This window comes from Apus apus, chromosome 18 (genome assembly GCF_020740795.1).
Source record: "Apus apus isolate bApuApu2 chromosome 18, bApuApu2.pri.cur, whole genome shotgun sequence".
Taxonomy (NCBI): Eukaryota; Metazoa; Chordata; class Aves; order Apodiformes; family Apodidae; genus Apus; species Apus apus.
The window spans coordinates 2,507,055-2,524,393 of NC_067299.1; the positions used below are offsets into that span (position 1 = coordinate 2,507,055).

The 17,339-nt window shown below is 62.9% G+C and overlaps 1 protein-coding gene across 14 annotated transcripts in view; it reads right to left on the reverse strand.

Annotated features, from left to right (window-relative positions):
- The window catches only part of MYO18A (myosin XVIIIA), a 37,352-nt gene extending 20,795 nt beyond the window's left edge, over window positions 1-16,557 (reverse strand). For 4 of the 14 annotated variants that reach the window (XM_051635541.1, XM_051635530.1, XM_051635532.1 and 1 more), the window contains exons 1-8: window positions 10,580-11,658; window positions 2,963-2,998; window positions 2,284-2,340; window positions 1,646-1,733; window positions 1,406-1,515; window positions 1,155-1,331; window positions 839-1,049; window positions 431-573 (exon numbers count right to left, since the gene is read on the reverse strand). In XM_051635541.1, coding sequence (XP_051491501.1) covers window positions 431-573; window positions 839-1,049; window positions 1,155-1,331; window positions 1,406-1,515; window positions 1,646-1,733; window positions 2,284-2,340; window positions 2,963-2,998; window positions 10,580-11,593 — 1,836 coding nt within the window. In that variant the 5' untranslated portion in view covers window positions 11,594-11,658. Of the gene's footprint in view, window positions 1-430; window positions 574-838; window positions 1,050-1,154; window positions 1,332-1,405; window positions 1,516-1,645; window positions 1,734-2,283; window positions 2,341-2,857; window positions 2,999-3,390; window positions 3,469-3,701; window positions 3,765-3,967; window positions 4,724-4,934; window positions 4,991-5,865; window positions 5,935-6,782; window positions 6,891-10,579; window positions 11,659-16,483 lie in introns of those variants that run through there. The other 10 variants (XM_051635537.1, XM_051635533.1, XM_051635538.1 and 7 more) reach the window with 8 other exon arrangements.
- Window positions 16,558-17,339: the final 782 nt, after the last annotated feature.

Sequence of the window (17,339 nt, forward strand, 5' to 3'; positions counted from 1 at the left end):
TTGCCACCTGCCCAGGGTTCCCATGGAGATGTGAGGATCTCCTGCCTACCACAGCACATAGTATGAATGCAATCATCATTGAAGCAACCTGTGAGCATCTCCTCTCCTGAGATGTCTGCTACCCTAGGAGCACAAAGCGGCTCTCTGGAAATTTAAGGGCTCTGCTGTTATCATGTCAGGGCAGTATCTGAGAGAAAGACACCCCGATATTGGGGCTAACTTAGCAAGGACAGGGAGTTGATCGGACCTGGGCACAGCTGGGTGCCAACAAAGATGAGAGAGGGATGCCTAGCTGCTGAGCACTGCGGGCACAGCCGGGCAGCTGGAGGGTCTGCTGCAGAGATCATGGGCTTGTGTGCAGCCAGGAAGAAATGTCCCAGTGTGGAGGGACCAGCTCCCATGCTGAGGAGGGCCACCCTGGCCCCCTCACCTGTATGGAGGCAGATGCCACCTGTCCAGCCTGGTCGAAGTCCAGAGAGATGATCTGGGAAAAGCGTGTGGCATTGCTGTTCATGCCGGTGCTGCTATTGCCAAAAGCCTCCAGGATGGTGTAGAGAGCCTGCCACTTGTCAGCTGCGGGAAGAGGAGCAGGGCAGTGGGGTGCAGGGGCAGTGCTGCAGGCGGCCAGTGCCAGCCACGCCTGCCAGGCAAGTGCTGCTGCTCCTGTGCCGTGCCCAGCGCTGCCGCAGCCCCCGAGAGCGCGGCAAAGGGACCGGCGTGAGAAGCAGAAGCGCTTCGTGTGACACAGCATGGGGCTGGGGGCTGCGGGGGGCTGTGACCGCCGAGCGAGGGCGCGTGCAGGTGGGATGGGGACTGCGCACCCCACCGGGAGACTCACCAGAGAAGACCTTGCTGGTGCTGCCAGTGATGGTGGCGAGGTATTGGACAAGGTGCTGGCAGTTGGTGGTTTTGCCGCTGCCGCTGGCGCCCATCAGCACCACCGCCTGGTCCTGGCGGCTCATCAGCATGCTGCGGTAGGCGGCCTGGGCCACCGCGTAGATGTGCGGGGACGTGTCCTCCCTGCGGCACCCTTTGAACATGTGCATGACCTGGTGGGGTGGGGAGGAAGCGGGAGAAGGTCAGCACCCTGCCACCCCCACCAGAGTGGTGGCACAGCTCCCAGCTGCCAGTCCCCTCTGGTGTCCCTCCATCACCTTCTCAGAGTACATGGAGGGGGAGCTCAGCGGGTTGATGATGACCATGGTGGGGCCGGCGTAGGTGTGCAGCAGGTTGCCGCCATAGCGCTGCCGCAGCGTGTGCAGGACGCTGGACTCGTTGAGGTACAGGAGGCTGGCAAGGTCCTCCACCCGGTCACAGGACGGGGGGTTTGCCTGGCAGTGAGAAGGAGGGGGGGTCAGGTGGGAAATGGGGGTCTGCCCCTCTGCCCCCCACTTCCCAGCCTTACCTTCTCAACATCATCCTCCTCCACCTCCAGGATGGCTCCATCATGGTCCAGCTTCACCTTCACCTTGCCCTCAGGCAGGGGGCTGCCCTCCTCTGGCCGCAGCTGGCTGCCTGTGAGAGGCATGGGAGGGCTCAGCAGGGCTGTGTCAGCAGCCCCTCCAGGCCAGAGGACTCGCTGTGCCATGGGAAGGATGGGGTGCCCTGTGTGTCCCAGCGGCACCAGGCTGACCCCTGGACTCACCCAAGGAGAAGCCATCCCTGTGCACCAGCCACACCTTCTCAGTCTCATACCAGGCCTCCTCAGCTGCTATCTGCTCCTCTGTCTTGGCCTGTGGAACAGCAGGATGTGAGGTGGTTGTGGTCACCAGCCCCCTCCAGCTCATCCCCTCCCCACATCCTTGGGGCTGGAGGAAGCAGGGCTGCCTGGCCATGAGGCCATATACCAGGTGGTCATGGCTGGGAAGCCCCAAGCCCTCCCAACACATCCCCAGCTTGCCCACTACCCTCAAAGACCCCAGGGCTTGTGGCTGCAGAGACCATCAGGGTCCTGCCACAGCTTGGGGCAGACATGCAGTCACAGTCTATGAGGACATTCATCACGGCCACCTGGGGCAAACCCAGAGGTGCCGAGCTCTCAGACCACACCCATGCCAGCCATGTGCCAGGATGCAGGGACACTGGGCATGCTGTGGGCACACAGGACATGCTGCAGGGACACACTGTAAGGACATAGGACACACTGCAGGGACATCGTGTAGGGACACAGGACATGGCACGGCGATGGCACAGTACCATGGCATGCAAAATGCTGGACTGGCATGGCCAGCACAGCGAGGATGTCCCTGCCACCCAGGTGCAGGGCGAGCTCTAAAGTCAAACCTGAGCTGCAGCAGGGACGGGGCCAAGGGGGGCTCCTGGGGCATCGTCCACTTGACCCTGGCGAGGCCGAGAGACGGGGTGTGAAGGCGAGAAGGGTTAATCTCTGCCCCACAGATTGCACAGAAAGTGGCAGGGGGAAGTGAGTGGAGACAAAGCACCGTGGTGCCAAACCCCATGGGTGCTCCTGGCCAGAGCCAGCACTGTGGCCAGCAGAGTGGCAGGTCCAGCATGGCATTGGGGATGCACAGAGTCGGGAAGGACATTGGCTGTGAGGCCCTGCTGCCAAAGTCCTCAGGGTTGGGGACCACCGTGCCAACCCTCTGCAAACTCAGCCAGCACCACATGCCACGGCTGCTCCTGCACAAGCCATCTGTCCTGCTCTGTCCCTTTCCATCCTGCTCCACACCCCTTCCCACCCCAACTGTGCCACCTCCATCGAGAGCACCCTCCTGGGATGCTTGGCTCCCTGGCATGGCCCCGCTGGGGACAGGCACCCAGCCCTGGCCACCCTGACCCCCTCTGTCCCGGTGGGTGACAGGGCCGCCCGGAGCAGTGCGGAACGGGAAAGCCTTACGCTCCAGCAGGAGGCGCGGGCGCAGACACTGGCCCAGCGGCTGACAGAGGATGGCAGGGGGTCGCTGGTGGAGGCAGAGGGCTCCTGAGGATGGGGGTATGGTACCTGGCTGGGGGCTGAGGCAGAGGCGGCGGGGTCCAGCTAACGGCAGCAAAGGAGGAGAGAAAGGAGAAGAGAGGCAGTGAGAAGCAGAGAGCAGCAGCAGCACCACGACGCGCCCAGCACGGCCACAACCACCATGGCACCAACCCAACCAAGGGCAGCCATGCCTGGGCTGCCACAGGGATGCTGCCAGTAGGGGTTGCTGGGCACTGCAGCTCCCCATGGCTGGGTACGCTGGTCTGAACAGTGACCCCAAACCCACCAGCAGCCTCAGTCATCCAACCCCTGCTACCAGTGCCACCCAAAGAGGGACCACGGGACCAGGCACAGGGGTACGATCACCCTGTGCAGAGCACATGGCACAGCCAGGGCAGCTACACACTGCCCATGTGTCCCCATCCCCGGGCAGGCACCAACACCCCTGGAATTACAGAAGCAGTGAAGATCCTCTCCAGCCGGCGCTGCGCCTCCTCCTCCGGGCTCAGCCGGGACGCGGGGCCGGGGGCTGCCTGAAGGCAGAGCACTGTTAGCACCGGGTCGGTGGCCCCACAGCCCTGCACTGGCACCACAAAGTGGCAAAGGGGCTATGGTGGAGGCTCTCCCAGCCCTTCAGCCCACCAGCCCCCAGGGCAGGTATCAAGGTGATGGCTGGCGCAGACCTGCAGGCACCAAGGCTGGCACAGCCAGGGTACCAATGGGTTCCCCACACTGCCTAGGGACCCAGGTTCCCACTCCCACACACCTGCTGGGGGGGTGTTGGGGCAGCTTTCGTAGGGGTCGGCCGCTTTTCGCTGGGCTGCAGCTTCTTCTCCACATGAGTCAAGGGGGAGACAAGGTGCAGCGTGATGAGGTGGCCTCAACACACACAACTGCCCCAGAAAGTGACCCCCACCCAGCACTGCACACCCCAAAACCACTGCAAACCATGCGGGTGAGCTCACACCATGCTGTGCCAGGTGGCACAATGCCACCATCATGTTAGAGCACCCTGGATGCACACACCAGTACCTTATGCCTCTCCAGGGCAGTGGGTTTTGGAGCCGATGCCTTTGCCGGCTCCGCTTTCCCTCCTGTAGGCTGCACTGGTGGCTCTGGCTTGGCTTCAGTGCCTGGGGACAGGGACGGCTTCGCGTCCCCCCCGGCTGGCTCGGGGGACTTCTCCTCCCGCCTGTCCCCTGGCCGGAGCCGTGGCCGGTGCTCTTTGGTTTTGCCTTTTGCCATGAGGGTTTTGAGCCCTGCTGAGATCTCATCCTTGGGATCTGGCTTGGCAGGGGCTGCCGGCACAGCGGGGGGCGGTGGTGGGGCTGGGGGAGGTGGCACAGCTTGACGGCCGGTATCCTCCTTCCTGGGGGGTGGCACTGGCTCGGGAGACTTGGCGTCTCGCCCCAGCTCCTTGGCACTGCCAGCGTCCTCCCCTGGTAGGACTTTGCGGACCACCTTGCGCACCACTCGGACCACCTTGCGGCGGGACAGCCCCTGGCCATCGTCCCCCTGCGCCGCAGGGCCCTCCAGCCCATTCATGGCCACCCCATTCAGCACCGGCTCCAGGGTCTTCCCTTGACCAGGGGGTGGCTCAGGGTTCTTTGGGGACTCAGGGCTCTTCAGAGGCTCAGGGCTCTTCGGGGGCTCAGGGCTCTTCAGGGGCTGAGGGCTCTTTGGGGGCTCAGGGCTCTTCGAAGGCTCAGGGCTCTTCGGGGGCTCAGGGTTCTTTGGGGGTTCAGGGCTCTTCGGGGGCACAGACACTGCATCCTTCGGACTCTCTGACTGCAGCCACAACAACAGGGGTGTGAGCGGAGGTCTGGCAGTGCAGCGCCTGCCACCGCAAACACCCTCAGCTTGGGACACAGTGGTGCCCGGAGCTCTGTGTCCTGCCACAGGAGCACAGCTCCCAGCCAGACCCCAGCACTGAGGGACGCAGCACCCAGCACCCCATCCCCAACACAGTTCCCCCCTGCCCATGCCCTGCAACACTTACAGCCCCGTCCTCCTTCCCGGGTCTTTTCACAGCTAAGGATTTGTCCTCGTCCTTGACCTGAGGGTCAGACAAACAAGAGGCGTGTGTTTCAGCCCACTGCGCTGGGGGGCCTCGCTGCCAGAAAAGCCACAGGGACTGGGAAAAGCCACAGAGACCATCAACTCCATGCCAGGGGGGCAGGAGGCTGCTGCATGAAACAGCTCCAGGGATGAGAACATGCAACCTTCCAGACTTCCCAGCGGCCAAAAAAGTGGGGGGAAGCACAGAGATGCCCCCAAGTTATGGCAAACCCTGAAGGTGGGAGTGGGAAGTGCTCTGTCCTCCTGCCGTGGGCCCCTCCTCACGTGCAGCCAATGCGCTGGCATGTAAGAGCCCCATGGCTGCTCCCCATGGGGACTCTGCCTTTCTGCACGTCACCCCACCAAGTGTCACAGCACGTTTTAAGTGTCACCAGCTAATCTCAGTGGCAGCCGCACCGTCAGACATGCCAGCTCACTGCTAAATGGGGTGACCAGGGAGGCTGGGCAACCAAACCTTCCCTAAGTTGTGTCTCTGAGCTCCAGGGCTTGGCCACTGCACAGCAGTGGCAGCACATGGTAAACCCACGGGCAGCGGTCTCCAACTTACTATCACACAGCTCCTGCAAGCGCTGGAGGCCAACTGATGGCACCAGCCAAGTTGATTCATGCCATGTTAGGGGCTGCACTGGCCACTCACCAAGCAGTCATTAGCAATGGTGTTAGTAATTGCATGCGTGGCTGTGTCAGTGACCACAGCTGTGCTGCTGTGGGGCACGGGGCAGCTCCCCGTTTGCCCAGCGTGGCCACGGGAGGCTGAGAGCACCACTCCAAACGTGGCACTGGTCAAACTGGGGGAGCCAGTGGACAGTGGGACTGACATGTGGGGTATGGGCAAACGCGTGAGAGACTTCCCTTCTGCTCCCAGAACGCAAACCGAGATGAAAACGCCATGGCGATGTCTCATGGAGCCGCAGCCCTGGCTGGGGAGAGAGGGAGAGGTGAGATGGGCCGGGGCTGGCACGTGGGACACCGAACTGTGGCACAACCACACACCCATTCCCACCTGCCCTGGGAGCCTGGGACCCCCAGGAATGGGGCTTGAGCCCACCTGGCCCAACTCAGCATACAAACAGGCTCTAAGAACATGCAAGTGGCCAGGCTGAGACCAGACAAAACTCATTGCGCAGAAAAGGCTCCATTAGTCAGGCGACAGGACCGTGCCCCAGCTTCCCCCCAAGCGGGCTGGCCCACTGTGGTAAGCAAATGCCAGGGTGAAGGAAGGGATATTTTCTGCCCCAGATGCCCTGCTTGCCTCGTCAGCCAGGGTTTATTCTGAGCCTGACCCTGTGCCAGTGACCGGGCAGCCCCGGTGGGGACCCACTCTGAGACCCAGGGGGGTCTCACCCAGGGCCATTGGGGTGAAATCCCCCTCGCAGGGCCAGGTGCAGAGGAACACCCGGCCACCAAACCAACTCGCCTGTCCGGGGGTACGTTGCACTGTCCCCAAGGAGTCCCCTGTACCACACAGAGTGAAATGCTGGTGCCCAAAGTACAGGCTGGGGACAGGGGACTGGAGACAAACCTCCCCATGGGTCAGAGCCCCCAAACCTTCCCCTAAAGGCACTCACATCTCCACACAGCCTGGTAGCACCCCAAAAGTCCTCCAAGAACACCAGCGTCAGGGTCCCCAGAAACAGCCCCTGGCCACCAAAGCACCCCAGGGGTCAGTGCAACCCCACAGCCCCAACCCCAGGCCGGGACTGCCTCCCACGTGCCCCCCTCTTGCTCCCCTCTGCTGTGTCGGTCACACAGAGGGTCCCCACCTTACCGCAGGGTCGGGGTGAGCCAGGAACGGGGGGTTTCTGCTGGATTGAGCGCAGTGGGAGAGGCACCAGCAGGGCAGCAACCAGCAGCGAGGGGACAGCTGGGCTGATAGGGCCACCCTAAAAATAGCCCAGGAATGCGAGGGCCCCGCCGGCGCGCGCAGCAGCCGGAGGGAGCGCTGGGGGGGACACACGGGCAGTGGGGCCTCGTCGTCACCACCACCACCACCGCAGCTGCCGGAGGAAGTGATGTGGGCTCGCGACAGTCCGGCACGGCGGGAGGAACTGCCCAGCCTCCGTCCCACCGCCCGCCCAGGGGGAGCAGGGAAAAACGCCCCCGGAATGAGCACAGCTGGGGGGAGCCAGGGAGGGTCCTGCACCCCAGGATCCCGTGGTGAGGTGCCCGGTGTTGGAGCGGGTGTCTGGCATCATGCCAGGAGGTGCAGCCCTGACACCATTTGCTCCTCCCTTTGCTTTCCCATGAACACAAGAGTCCCCCCCCAGACGCTCCCAGGGACCAACAGTCCCCCCAGGTCAGCACCAGGGACATGTGGTCCCCCTGACACAGCATGGCAGGCCACGATAAAGCCACTTGTGTGGCAAAGTTGCCTCTTGGAGGTCCAAGGTCTCCCTGGAAACGGTGGGAGTGGGGCAAGGGGCCGGGAGCCTTCCCGCATGGGGCCTGCCGGGAGGAGGCCAGCGGCAGGGAGCCAGGCACGCCACCGACGCGGAGGAGAGACAGTGACAGCCTGGGCACAGGCACGGCGGGGATGCCAACGGTACCTGAGCAGGCCCCTGCATCACCCCAAGGACACAGATGAACCCAAAAACCACTCCTGGAGGGAGCAAGGGGTCCTGGCCTGACCAGAAGGGCTGTGCCAATGGTGGGCTGTAAATGCGCATGACAGGGACACCAGCACCAGGCCATGTCCCTCCTGGCACAAGCAAATACCAGATTTTGCAGCACTACCCCAGGTCTGGCAGCCCCAGCCCCTCTCTGCACCAGGCACGTACCAAAGAGAGGCCACAGCAAACACCCTTGGCAGGGCTGGCACAACATGGGGGAGGGTACCTGCAGCGTCCCCAGGTAGCATGGGCAGCAGCCACTGGGTTATTAGCAGAAAGTCACAGTCATGTCCCCTGACAGGAGGAACGAGAGGCTTTGGCGAGGGCACCAGCCCAGTTCCAGCACACAGAGCAACAGCAGCCCCCTTCATAGTAAGCCAAAGCCACACAGCCCTGGGTAATACCATGTGGTCCTGTCTTCCTGGAGGTCCTGAGCATCCCCAAGACAGGGCATGGAGCCATCTGGCTGGGAGGAGCCTGGCTTCCACAGGCCATCTCCACCAGGACACCAGACTTGCCATGTGGCCACAGCAGTGTTTCTGCTCAACCAGCAGATTCCTCTCATTCCTCCACCGGGAACTTTGGCAGAGATGCACCAACGCTGTGGACCAGTCTGCCAGACACATGCCCCCTCCCCAAGTCCCCAAGGGGACCCCCATGCCGAGGATGCCCCAGTAGCACCATTCCTACAGTGAGGGCAAAGGAAGAGACAACCTAAGAGCTCTCCTTGGAGGAAGCACAGACAAAGGAGAAAGCACCTCTGGCCCAATGACATCCCTGCAGACCCCACCACATGCCCCTTCTCCTTCCCACGTAGTCCCTTGGTGAAGCACAGCAAAGAGCCAGCGCCCAGCCACACCACGGCACAGCGGCCTTGCACCCTGGGACAGTGACCTCTGGGGACCAGGGCACCCGTGGCCGGCACGCGGGGTCTGCCAGCGCGGCCGCCGGATGCCTCTGGTCCCACTGAGGCACTGGAGCGCTCATCCGCGTTTCTGGAATATTTCTGCCCAGCCGGAGCACGCCTGGGCCCCGCCAGAGGAATTCTGCTGGTAAATAAATAAATACAAGCATGGAGCAAAGCCAGCCCAGAGCAAAGCTGGGACACAGAGAGGTAGTTTCACCCAGACCCTGGTGCCACACCAGGCCACCAGCCAGCCTCCCCGCACACCCCACAGCACCGAGAGCCCCCCCAGACATGGCAGGTGCTGCCCCTGCCCTGCTGTGGGGTGGGTCCATGGGGATGATGGCGGCTCAGCATAGGGCCCAGCCGAGGGGCTTGAACCCCCCGTGGTACACAGGGAGCCCAGCTCCATCCCCACTCCAGCCAGGGAGGGGCTTCCAGAGCAACAGCCCAAAATATGTCTATAATTTCCTGTTTCAAAAGGGATCATTTTTATTTAAATTAGGACCAGAAGCATTCCAGGGAGCTTAGCAGGGCCTGTGGGAGAGCTGGGCCTCCCTGTGTGCTGGCACCTTGCACAGTCCCGTTGGGTGAAGGATCCCTGACTGTGCCCTGCACCACAGTCTCGGCTCCACAGCCCCGGCAGGGCTGTGGCACATCCCTGCACCACACAGGACGGGAGGTGCCCGTGTGGTGGCACCCACCGATGCCACAAGCACGGTCCCTGCCAGCCCTCTAGCTGGTTTCCTCCAGCTGATCCCATCTAACCATGCCAGGACCTGGCGTGAGGCCATATCTGTCCTCTCCCCCGCAGCCCCAAGGACACCAGCATCTCCTTTCCTGCTCCCCAGCCGCAGCACCGCGCTCTCAGCGGGCACAAACACCAGCTCCCACACTCTGGCATTGAACGTGCACCTGCTCCCACGCCAGCACACTGCAGCAAGGGCAGCAGCCCTGACCCCCCCAGCCCCCTGGGGTTATCCGCCCAGGTTATCCCCGCGGCACAGCGACATTGCCCGGTGACGCCCGCCGCGCTCCGGGGAGGAGGTGCCACAAAGCCAGCGCTCCGGCACGGCGCAGACTCCACCCCGCAGCTCCGGCGCCTGCTCAGGGAGCCCATGGAGCCCCATGGCCACTGCCACGGCCGACCTTGTTCCATCCTGGTCGCCACCTGCTGGGGATGGGGCCCCGCTATGCTCCACACAGCTCTCCCTGGCATAGGTGACCTGCTCAGTGGGCACAGGCACCCTTCTCTTCCAAAGGAAGGTGTAAAACTACACTAAAAAGCCTGGTTATAAGATAAACCAACACTGCGCTGTTGCACCTCCCTGCCACCACAAAGACGGTCCAGCCCTGCAGGCTGTCAGCATTTGGGGGCCTCTGCCAGGATGCCGGCTGGCCAGGATGCTGGTTAGCCAGAGACAGGGTCAGGGGAGCCGGGCATCTCATACAGGAGATGTGGGTCACCCAGCCATTAAGTTTCTATTTATAGAGCAGCAGCCACGCACGCAGGGCTGCACACGCTGTCAGCAGCTCCTGGACCCTGGCACATCATCTCCAGGGAGGGATCCCAGCGTGGGGAGGCTGATGTGGGCAGTGGGGCAGGTAGGGCCCCTCCTGCAAAGCAGTGTTAGAGATTTCACGGCAGTGAGGAGAAAAGCTCCTTTCCCTGCTGTACCATCCTGCCTCAGTGACCTGACAGGGACACTCTACCCAGATGACACAGAGCTGGGCTCTCCCAGAGTCCCCCCGGCACAAGGAATAACAAACCCAGCAGCACAATGAGCATTTTGGGGTAAAAGATCCACCAGATCGCAAGCCCTGATGCAAACCTGCCCTGCAGCCACTCTGCTGCCCCAGGACACGGACAGACAACACCTCTGCATACCAGCCACAGCCTCCCACTCCTCCCTGTGCATCGTTCCCAGTTGAAGCAGCCCTGGCACCTGCCGGTTCCCACAGCCCCTGCCAATCCAAACACCCGCCACCAGGACGCTGGTGTCCAGCAGAAACCCAGGGCACCAGCCCCATGGCAGGGACGGCGTTACTCACATCCCAGGCAGTGTGGCGTGTCCCCTGACCACCCCGCAGCCAGCAGCGGCTCAGCTCGCTCAGCTCCAGGATGGGCTGCACCTTCAGCTGCACCGTCTCCCCCGACTGCCGGATCATCTCCACGATCTCATCCCGGGATTTGTTCTCCACGTTTCGCCCGTTGATCTCCACCAGCCGGTCACCTGGCACCAACCCCAACGCCAAGTCTTTGGTGCCGGCTCCGGGCTCAGCAAAGTGCACAACACGCCGGTAAACCTGCCCGTCGGGCGCCCTGTCCAGCATGGTGGTGCGGCGCAGGGAGAAGCCGAAATCACCCGTATTGCGCCTCTGCAGCTCCAGCTGCCGCGGGGTGGGGGGCTGCGGGGGCACCAAGGCGGGCAGCCGCAGCTCAGCTGGGAACCTCTTGCTGACCAGCTCTGGCACCCTGGTACGCAGGGAGGTGGTGAGAGGGGTGCAGGGGTGTCCTGAGGGGACTCCTTGCTTGGTGAGCTGGGTATCCAGCATGCGCACCTCCACCTGTGGGGAGGGGGCTGCTGAGTGCTCAGAGGGGGTAGATGTCTCTGAGGTGCTCTCATCCCGGCTCTTCTGGGAGAAGGAGAAGCGTTTGACGATCATCTGGGAGTTCTGCTTGGCCAATGAGCCAAACTTGGCTGCCCGTTGTAGCACTGAGCCCTTGAAGTTGGCATCATCCACCTTGAGGTCGTCACTGGAGCTGGCCGTGCTCAGGTGGCCTGAGTCCAAGATGATGCTGCCCCGGTTGCTGTCAGAGTCAATGTCTGTGAGATGCAGGTCGGAGCCGCTGGCCACCTTGATGGGGATGGGGTTGGAGATCTCCAAGCGGGTCTTGGAATCCCGCTTGGAAGCACGGTTGAGATTGAAGAAGCCCCGGCGCATGCTCATCTCCTCCAAGCTCTTGAGCTCAGCTGCCGACATCCGCTCCTTCTTCTCCTTCTTTTCCTTCTTCTCCTTTCGGGCCCCATCCTTCTCTTTGTCCTTCTTCATCAAGTTGAACATGGTGGAGCACTTGCCCCCACGGCAGGGCGCTGGGGCAGGGCGCTGGTCACGGCACTGCCACCTGCCTGCAGAAGGACAAGGGTGCCATCAGACAGTAACATAACCAACACCCATCCCACCGCCCCTCGCTCCACCCCAGTGGTCACCCCAGCTGCCACCCCCAGCCTCAGCATCCCCACCAAACCCCAGAAATGCAAAAAGGCTGGCTCTGCACCCCCAGGCATGCTCTGGAAGAAGCCCAGAAGCCTGACAGCCCCATGCAGCCCCATGCCAGCGCTGGGTCTGACTGCAGGCCAGACCCCCAGCATCTCCCACAGCTCAGGAGCCATCCTGGAGCAGCACAGGTGGGCAGCAGAGGGAGGCATCCTGGTTTCATTTGCAGTGGTTACCACCTGCACAGACACTTCCTGGGCAAAACCACCCACCCCTGCTGACTGCTGCACCATGGGTGTCCTGCCCAACGGTTCAAAAGCCCCTTGTCGAAGAAACAAGAGGCCTCTCAACTGCTGGTCCCAGCCCCGGCCACTGCAGAGCCACAAGGAACAGCCATGGGCAGAGTCCCCACTGGGGAGGGGGCCGGAAACACAGCCCCAAGTGAAGGCTGCTCGAATAAACAGGAACCTGTAAAATCACATCCCTCCTGAACACTGATAAGTGTCTAATTTTAGCTGGGTCGACACAGAAACTCCTGACGCTGCCAGTGACCTCCAGGAACAGTCGCTCTTTCATTCCGGCATCCCGCGCCGGAGTGGGAGCGCCCAGCCGGCGGCAAAACCATGGCCCGGCAGAAACCCCGGCACCCCTTGGGAAACCCCACACGTCACCCACAGCTCAGGGGCACCCACAAGTGGGGCTGCTATGCAACCTGTCTGCCCCCAGGGCAACCAGCACCCACCAGCCCCAACACCCCGACCCCCATCAAGCGCTTGGGCTGCAGATAAACAACTCCAAACCAGAGCAGCGAGCTGGCAGCGCCACACGGGACGGGCTGACAGCTATATATAACGGGGCAGGAAGCCACGCAGGAACTTAACCTCAGCACAAAGGACAACAGGAAAACTCCCCATGTTTGAAGCATCTGCTTTAAAGCTTTCCGACGGGTGCAGGGACGAGGTTTGTGCAACCCCTGCAGACGGATGGCGCTGCCCATGCTGGCAGTGTGGGCTCTGCAGGGTGCATGGATGCCATGCTGTGCCTGCCAAGCTGCACCTTGGCTCCAGCCCAGCATCAGTGCTGCATCACCACCACAGCCTGAGACACCTCTCTGCAAGGAAAGGTGGTCCCCATGGCTCCTAAACGCACCCAGAGGGACACTGGGAACCTGGCCTCCCCTTGGTAAAGCCACACAGGTCAGGGGACAGCACAGGATTGCCTGAACCCTGCTGCGCCTCAGGGCTGGGATGGGGGCACACGTGCCCAGGAGAGGCCTGGCCGCAGGGCAAGTGAGGGCAGGGCTCTGCAAGCCACCACATGGTGCCAGCCCTGGGCGTGCAATACAGCCGAGGCAGCAAGGGGAAGCAGTTGGAGGGACAAGGCTGGGCACAAAGCACGACCAGGTGGCTACATTTGCTGGCTCCGAGCCTCCTGTCAATGGTCAGAGGGGCTGCCAAGGCTCTGACCACAGTCCTCACTGCTCTGCCCTCCCATGCAGCACCTGGGGCTTCACCTAGACCCACACCCAGGATCTGGGCTGGGCAGGACCCCAGAACACATGAGAACGAGGCAGCTCCTTTCTCCTCCCAGAAATGCCAGCTGAGGTGTGATGGCTGACCTGAGCCTGGGGATGGCACAGCTCCTTCCTCTGACCTGCAGCAGGTGCTGCTGGCACAGGGCCCCATGACTATGCCATCACAGGGGCTGCTCTCCACTAGCTCCTCCACGATGGTACTGGGGTCTCAGGAGGAAACCTGCAGGAGGAAACCACCTGCACCCATCCCTGCCCCCCCGCCCCACGACACATGCCACCAGTACCCCTAGCTGCCTGGGCATCCCCGAAGCAGTGCTGCCGGGGGGATGCAGCTTTCTGCACCCCCAGGAGCACCCCATGCTCACCCCATTGCAGGGAGGAGGCTCCTGGGACACCTTCTCAGGTCCGGGACCCTCTGAAGCAGAGCTGCTCACCAAGCAGGTGCTGGTTAGAGCAGGGAGGCAGGCAGCCAGCCTGCTCTTTGTCCTCGGTGGTTTCTCTCCCCCGCACACATGCTCCCTCCCGGCCTTTGTATGCTCAACAAAAAGGGGGAACAAGCGTTACCATCTGCATCACTAATCAGGCAGCGCCAGCAGCCAGCAGCCTGGCTGTGTGTGCCCCACACAAGGCCACCAGGAGCTTCATGGGCTGGGGCGAAGATCCCAGCATCCCTGCGGCACTGGTGCCCCTGGCCGATCAGGGATGCAGTTGTGGTTTGCCCCCTTTTCCTGAGGAGGTTCCCACCACTGGGGGACACACACCAGGGATGCCGAATGGGTGCAGCTCCACGCTGCGAGCAGGAGGCAGCTGCTGAGTGTCTCCCTGCTCCCAAACCAGACCCAACGCGCCCTCCCTGACTCAGCTCTGGGATTACCTATCACCAGGCGTGTTCAGGACACTGCATGAGCCATGACAGGGAGGGAGAGGCTCCTGTGGGCGCCGGCTGTGCCGGGGGATCGCACGCAAGGACACTGCCATGACACCTGGGCTGGCAAGGGACAGCAGATGTCACCCTGCAAGCGCCATTTGGCAGAAAGGGAGACCCAGCTTGAGGCTCCCAAACCCAAAAGCCCTCCCTAAGCCACACAAGCAGGAGCTGAGGGGTGAGATGCAACCACCTCCTGAACTCCCCGTCGCAGCCATGAGCCCCCACATCCCTGCCAGGGCGCCAGGGAGTTTAAGGCAGGGAGGAAGGCGTTCACTGAAACTCTGGGCCACTCCTTCCCTCCCTGAGACGCAATCTCGTCCGACACGCTCCCTGCGCAGGGACCTGCAGCGCAAGTTTCCCGGTCACCTGCCCTCCCTGCTCTGCTCCCCGCCACAGTGCCGGCAGTAGGGCCGCACTCACCCGTCACTTCAGCACAGGAGCTGGTGGCCAACACCTTCTTGGACACACCATGCTGGGGCACCCCAAACCCCAGCTGTGCCCTTCACACCCGGCTGTGCCTGGTTGGGCAGGGACAACGCCATGCCAGGGAGCAGGTTCTGCTGGCAGCAATGCTCTGCAGCCAGCCTGGCTCTCACTTGGGGCAGAAGGGTCTGACCTGTGTGATGGTTCCTCGCCTCCTTGCTGTACACAAGTTTTCCGCAGAACAAGGAAATTTAGGGGGTTTCCAAATCCCTCTGCACTGCCTGCTCTTACGGACAACGCTGGGATGTGTCAGGAGGAAAACAATCCTGGATTTACCCGAGTCACAGCCGGGATGTGACGCCAGGCTGTCTCCAAAGTGGGATTTCAGGTCCTCCTGCTGCAGGAACCCTGTGTCCAGCAGCAAAGGACCTGGCTTTGATGTGTCACCATGGGCTGGTGGCAGAAGCCAAGAGGGTGTGCAGGGTGCGTGCATGGGGTGCAGGCACTCAGCACAACCCAGCATCTGCCTCACCCCAAAGCTAGGTAATAAAACAACCCGAGAGTCCTTACAAAACAGAGGTGGTGGGGCAACGATCCCTGTTGGACTCTGCTGGGTGGGAGCGAAAGAGGGAGACGGTTTAGTGACCAGCTGGGAGGACAAGTGGGTCACAGCCCACTCCACATCAGGCAGGTACCTTCCATACCACCCATTTCTGGCCTCAAAATATGCAGCCTGACCCTCTGCACAGCCCAGCCCACGGCAAAGGTGAGGGCTGAGCTGTGGCTCGTCAGCGGGCAAAGTTCAGGGCTGGCGCAGGAGCTGTGGGAACGCCCGGCTGCCGGCGGGGAAGGGGCGGTGGGAGCTGCCAGGTGAGGGTCCCACAGTGCTGGAGTGCCAGGGCTAGCCCAAGGGTGAGGGCACATCAGCCACCACTGACCCCTGCACGCCAGCCACAGGCCCACACTTTCCTGTAATTGCCCTAAGTTTAGCTCCGGCGCTCACTGACCAGAGGATTTGCATCTCACAGGCCGCCTGGAAACCACACTATTTCTGGACGCGCGTCCCAGCCCTCGCCCGCCGCTCTATATATTCCTCCCCGGGCAAATAAACGTGCAGGCTGGTGCCATGGCAGCCACAGGCCCCACGAGCCCCTGCCACCCCCAGCACAGCAGCTTGCTGCAAGGCCACCCACCTCCCTTGTGTCACCCCAAAAATGGACCCAGATGCCAGTGTTGCCAGTCCCGGTGCAATGTGGTGAACAGTGAGCTGGGTAATGGCTTCAGTGCAGGAAAGGCCAAGGCTGGTGGTTTCTCCCTGGAAGTGCAGCCATCCCTGAGGAGCCATCCTGCTGGACACCCAACATGGGGCACCCTGTGCTGTCCCCCCCCCACACCAAGGGTGCACACCCACCGGGGGTGCTCAGCTGCCCCCACAACACCTACCACCCCCGGTGGGGGACCCACACCCTCAGCACCTCTCGGTGCCTGTGGTAAACACACAGGTGCTGCAATGCAACGCGGAGGGGGGCGAGGAACAAACACACCCCGCAGCTCGACGGGGGGCACGCACAAGGTGACACAAGGGGGCTGGCACACGCATGCACACACATACACACGCACACACACCCCCTGCAACACACCGGGGGATGCACACGCACGGGCGTCGCAGGACAATGCGCGTACACACACCCCGCAGCAGCACCGGGGGGGCACGCGCGGGGGCACGCGCACTGGCCCGCCCCGGGGGGGCGATGCAAACGCCTCCCGCCCCGCTCCGCCTCGCCCCGCGCCGGGCGGTGCGTTCCCCTCGCCCCGGAGCCGGTACCGGTACCGGTAGTGGTGGGTAACTCACCCAGCGGCGGAAACGGCGGGAGCGGGGCCCGGTGCTGGCGGCGGCGGTGCCGGGCCCCGGCGGCGGCGCGGGGCGGGGCGGGCGGCTCCGCACCGGGGCGGGCACTACCGGCTCTGCGCGCGCCGCCCTCCGCGCCGGGCCCGGTGCGGAGCAGAATGGAATGAAGGGCGTAAAGCGGAGCGGTGCGGATCGCTACGGCTCGGTACGCGTCGGTGCGGCGGCGCCGGGTGCACCGCACAGCCCCCGCTGCCACCGCACGCACCCGGGGGTGCGCCCGCAGCACCTCCCGAATGTACACGCTGCGGGTGCACACACCGTGGGGAGCGGGGAGCAGGCTGTGAGACATCCCCGGTGTGCCCCGGGCCGGGATGAGCCCGGCAACACACGTACCTGCTCGTCAGCCGGACAGTGCACAGGCTGGCACACGCACACCCGTTTGCACACTCACACTGTGCTCACAGCCCGGGTCAGCGCACAGCAACGCACCGTGGGGCTGGCTCAGCCCCGCAGCACACGCCAGCCCTCACCCTGCAACACAACACACCCGCTGCAGAGCACGCTCCTCTGCTGTACTCTCACACTTGGTGCACTCACAGCCCCGTGCACCACGCTGATGCACACACACCCGTTTCTGGGGTTCCCCTTTTTCGGGACGATCCCACCAGGAGCAGTGCCGGATCCGGCACAGGGAAGGCTGCATGCTGCTGGAGCAGGGTGGCCCGTTCCCAGCTGCACAGGCGGAGCCTGGGGAATACAAAGCAGGCTGTGGTGGAGCACCCTGAAGAGCCATTTTGTGGCTGGTGCTTCTCCCCACACCACCTGTCTCCAGGGAGAGCCATAATCCTGCAGGAACCAG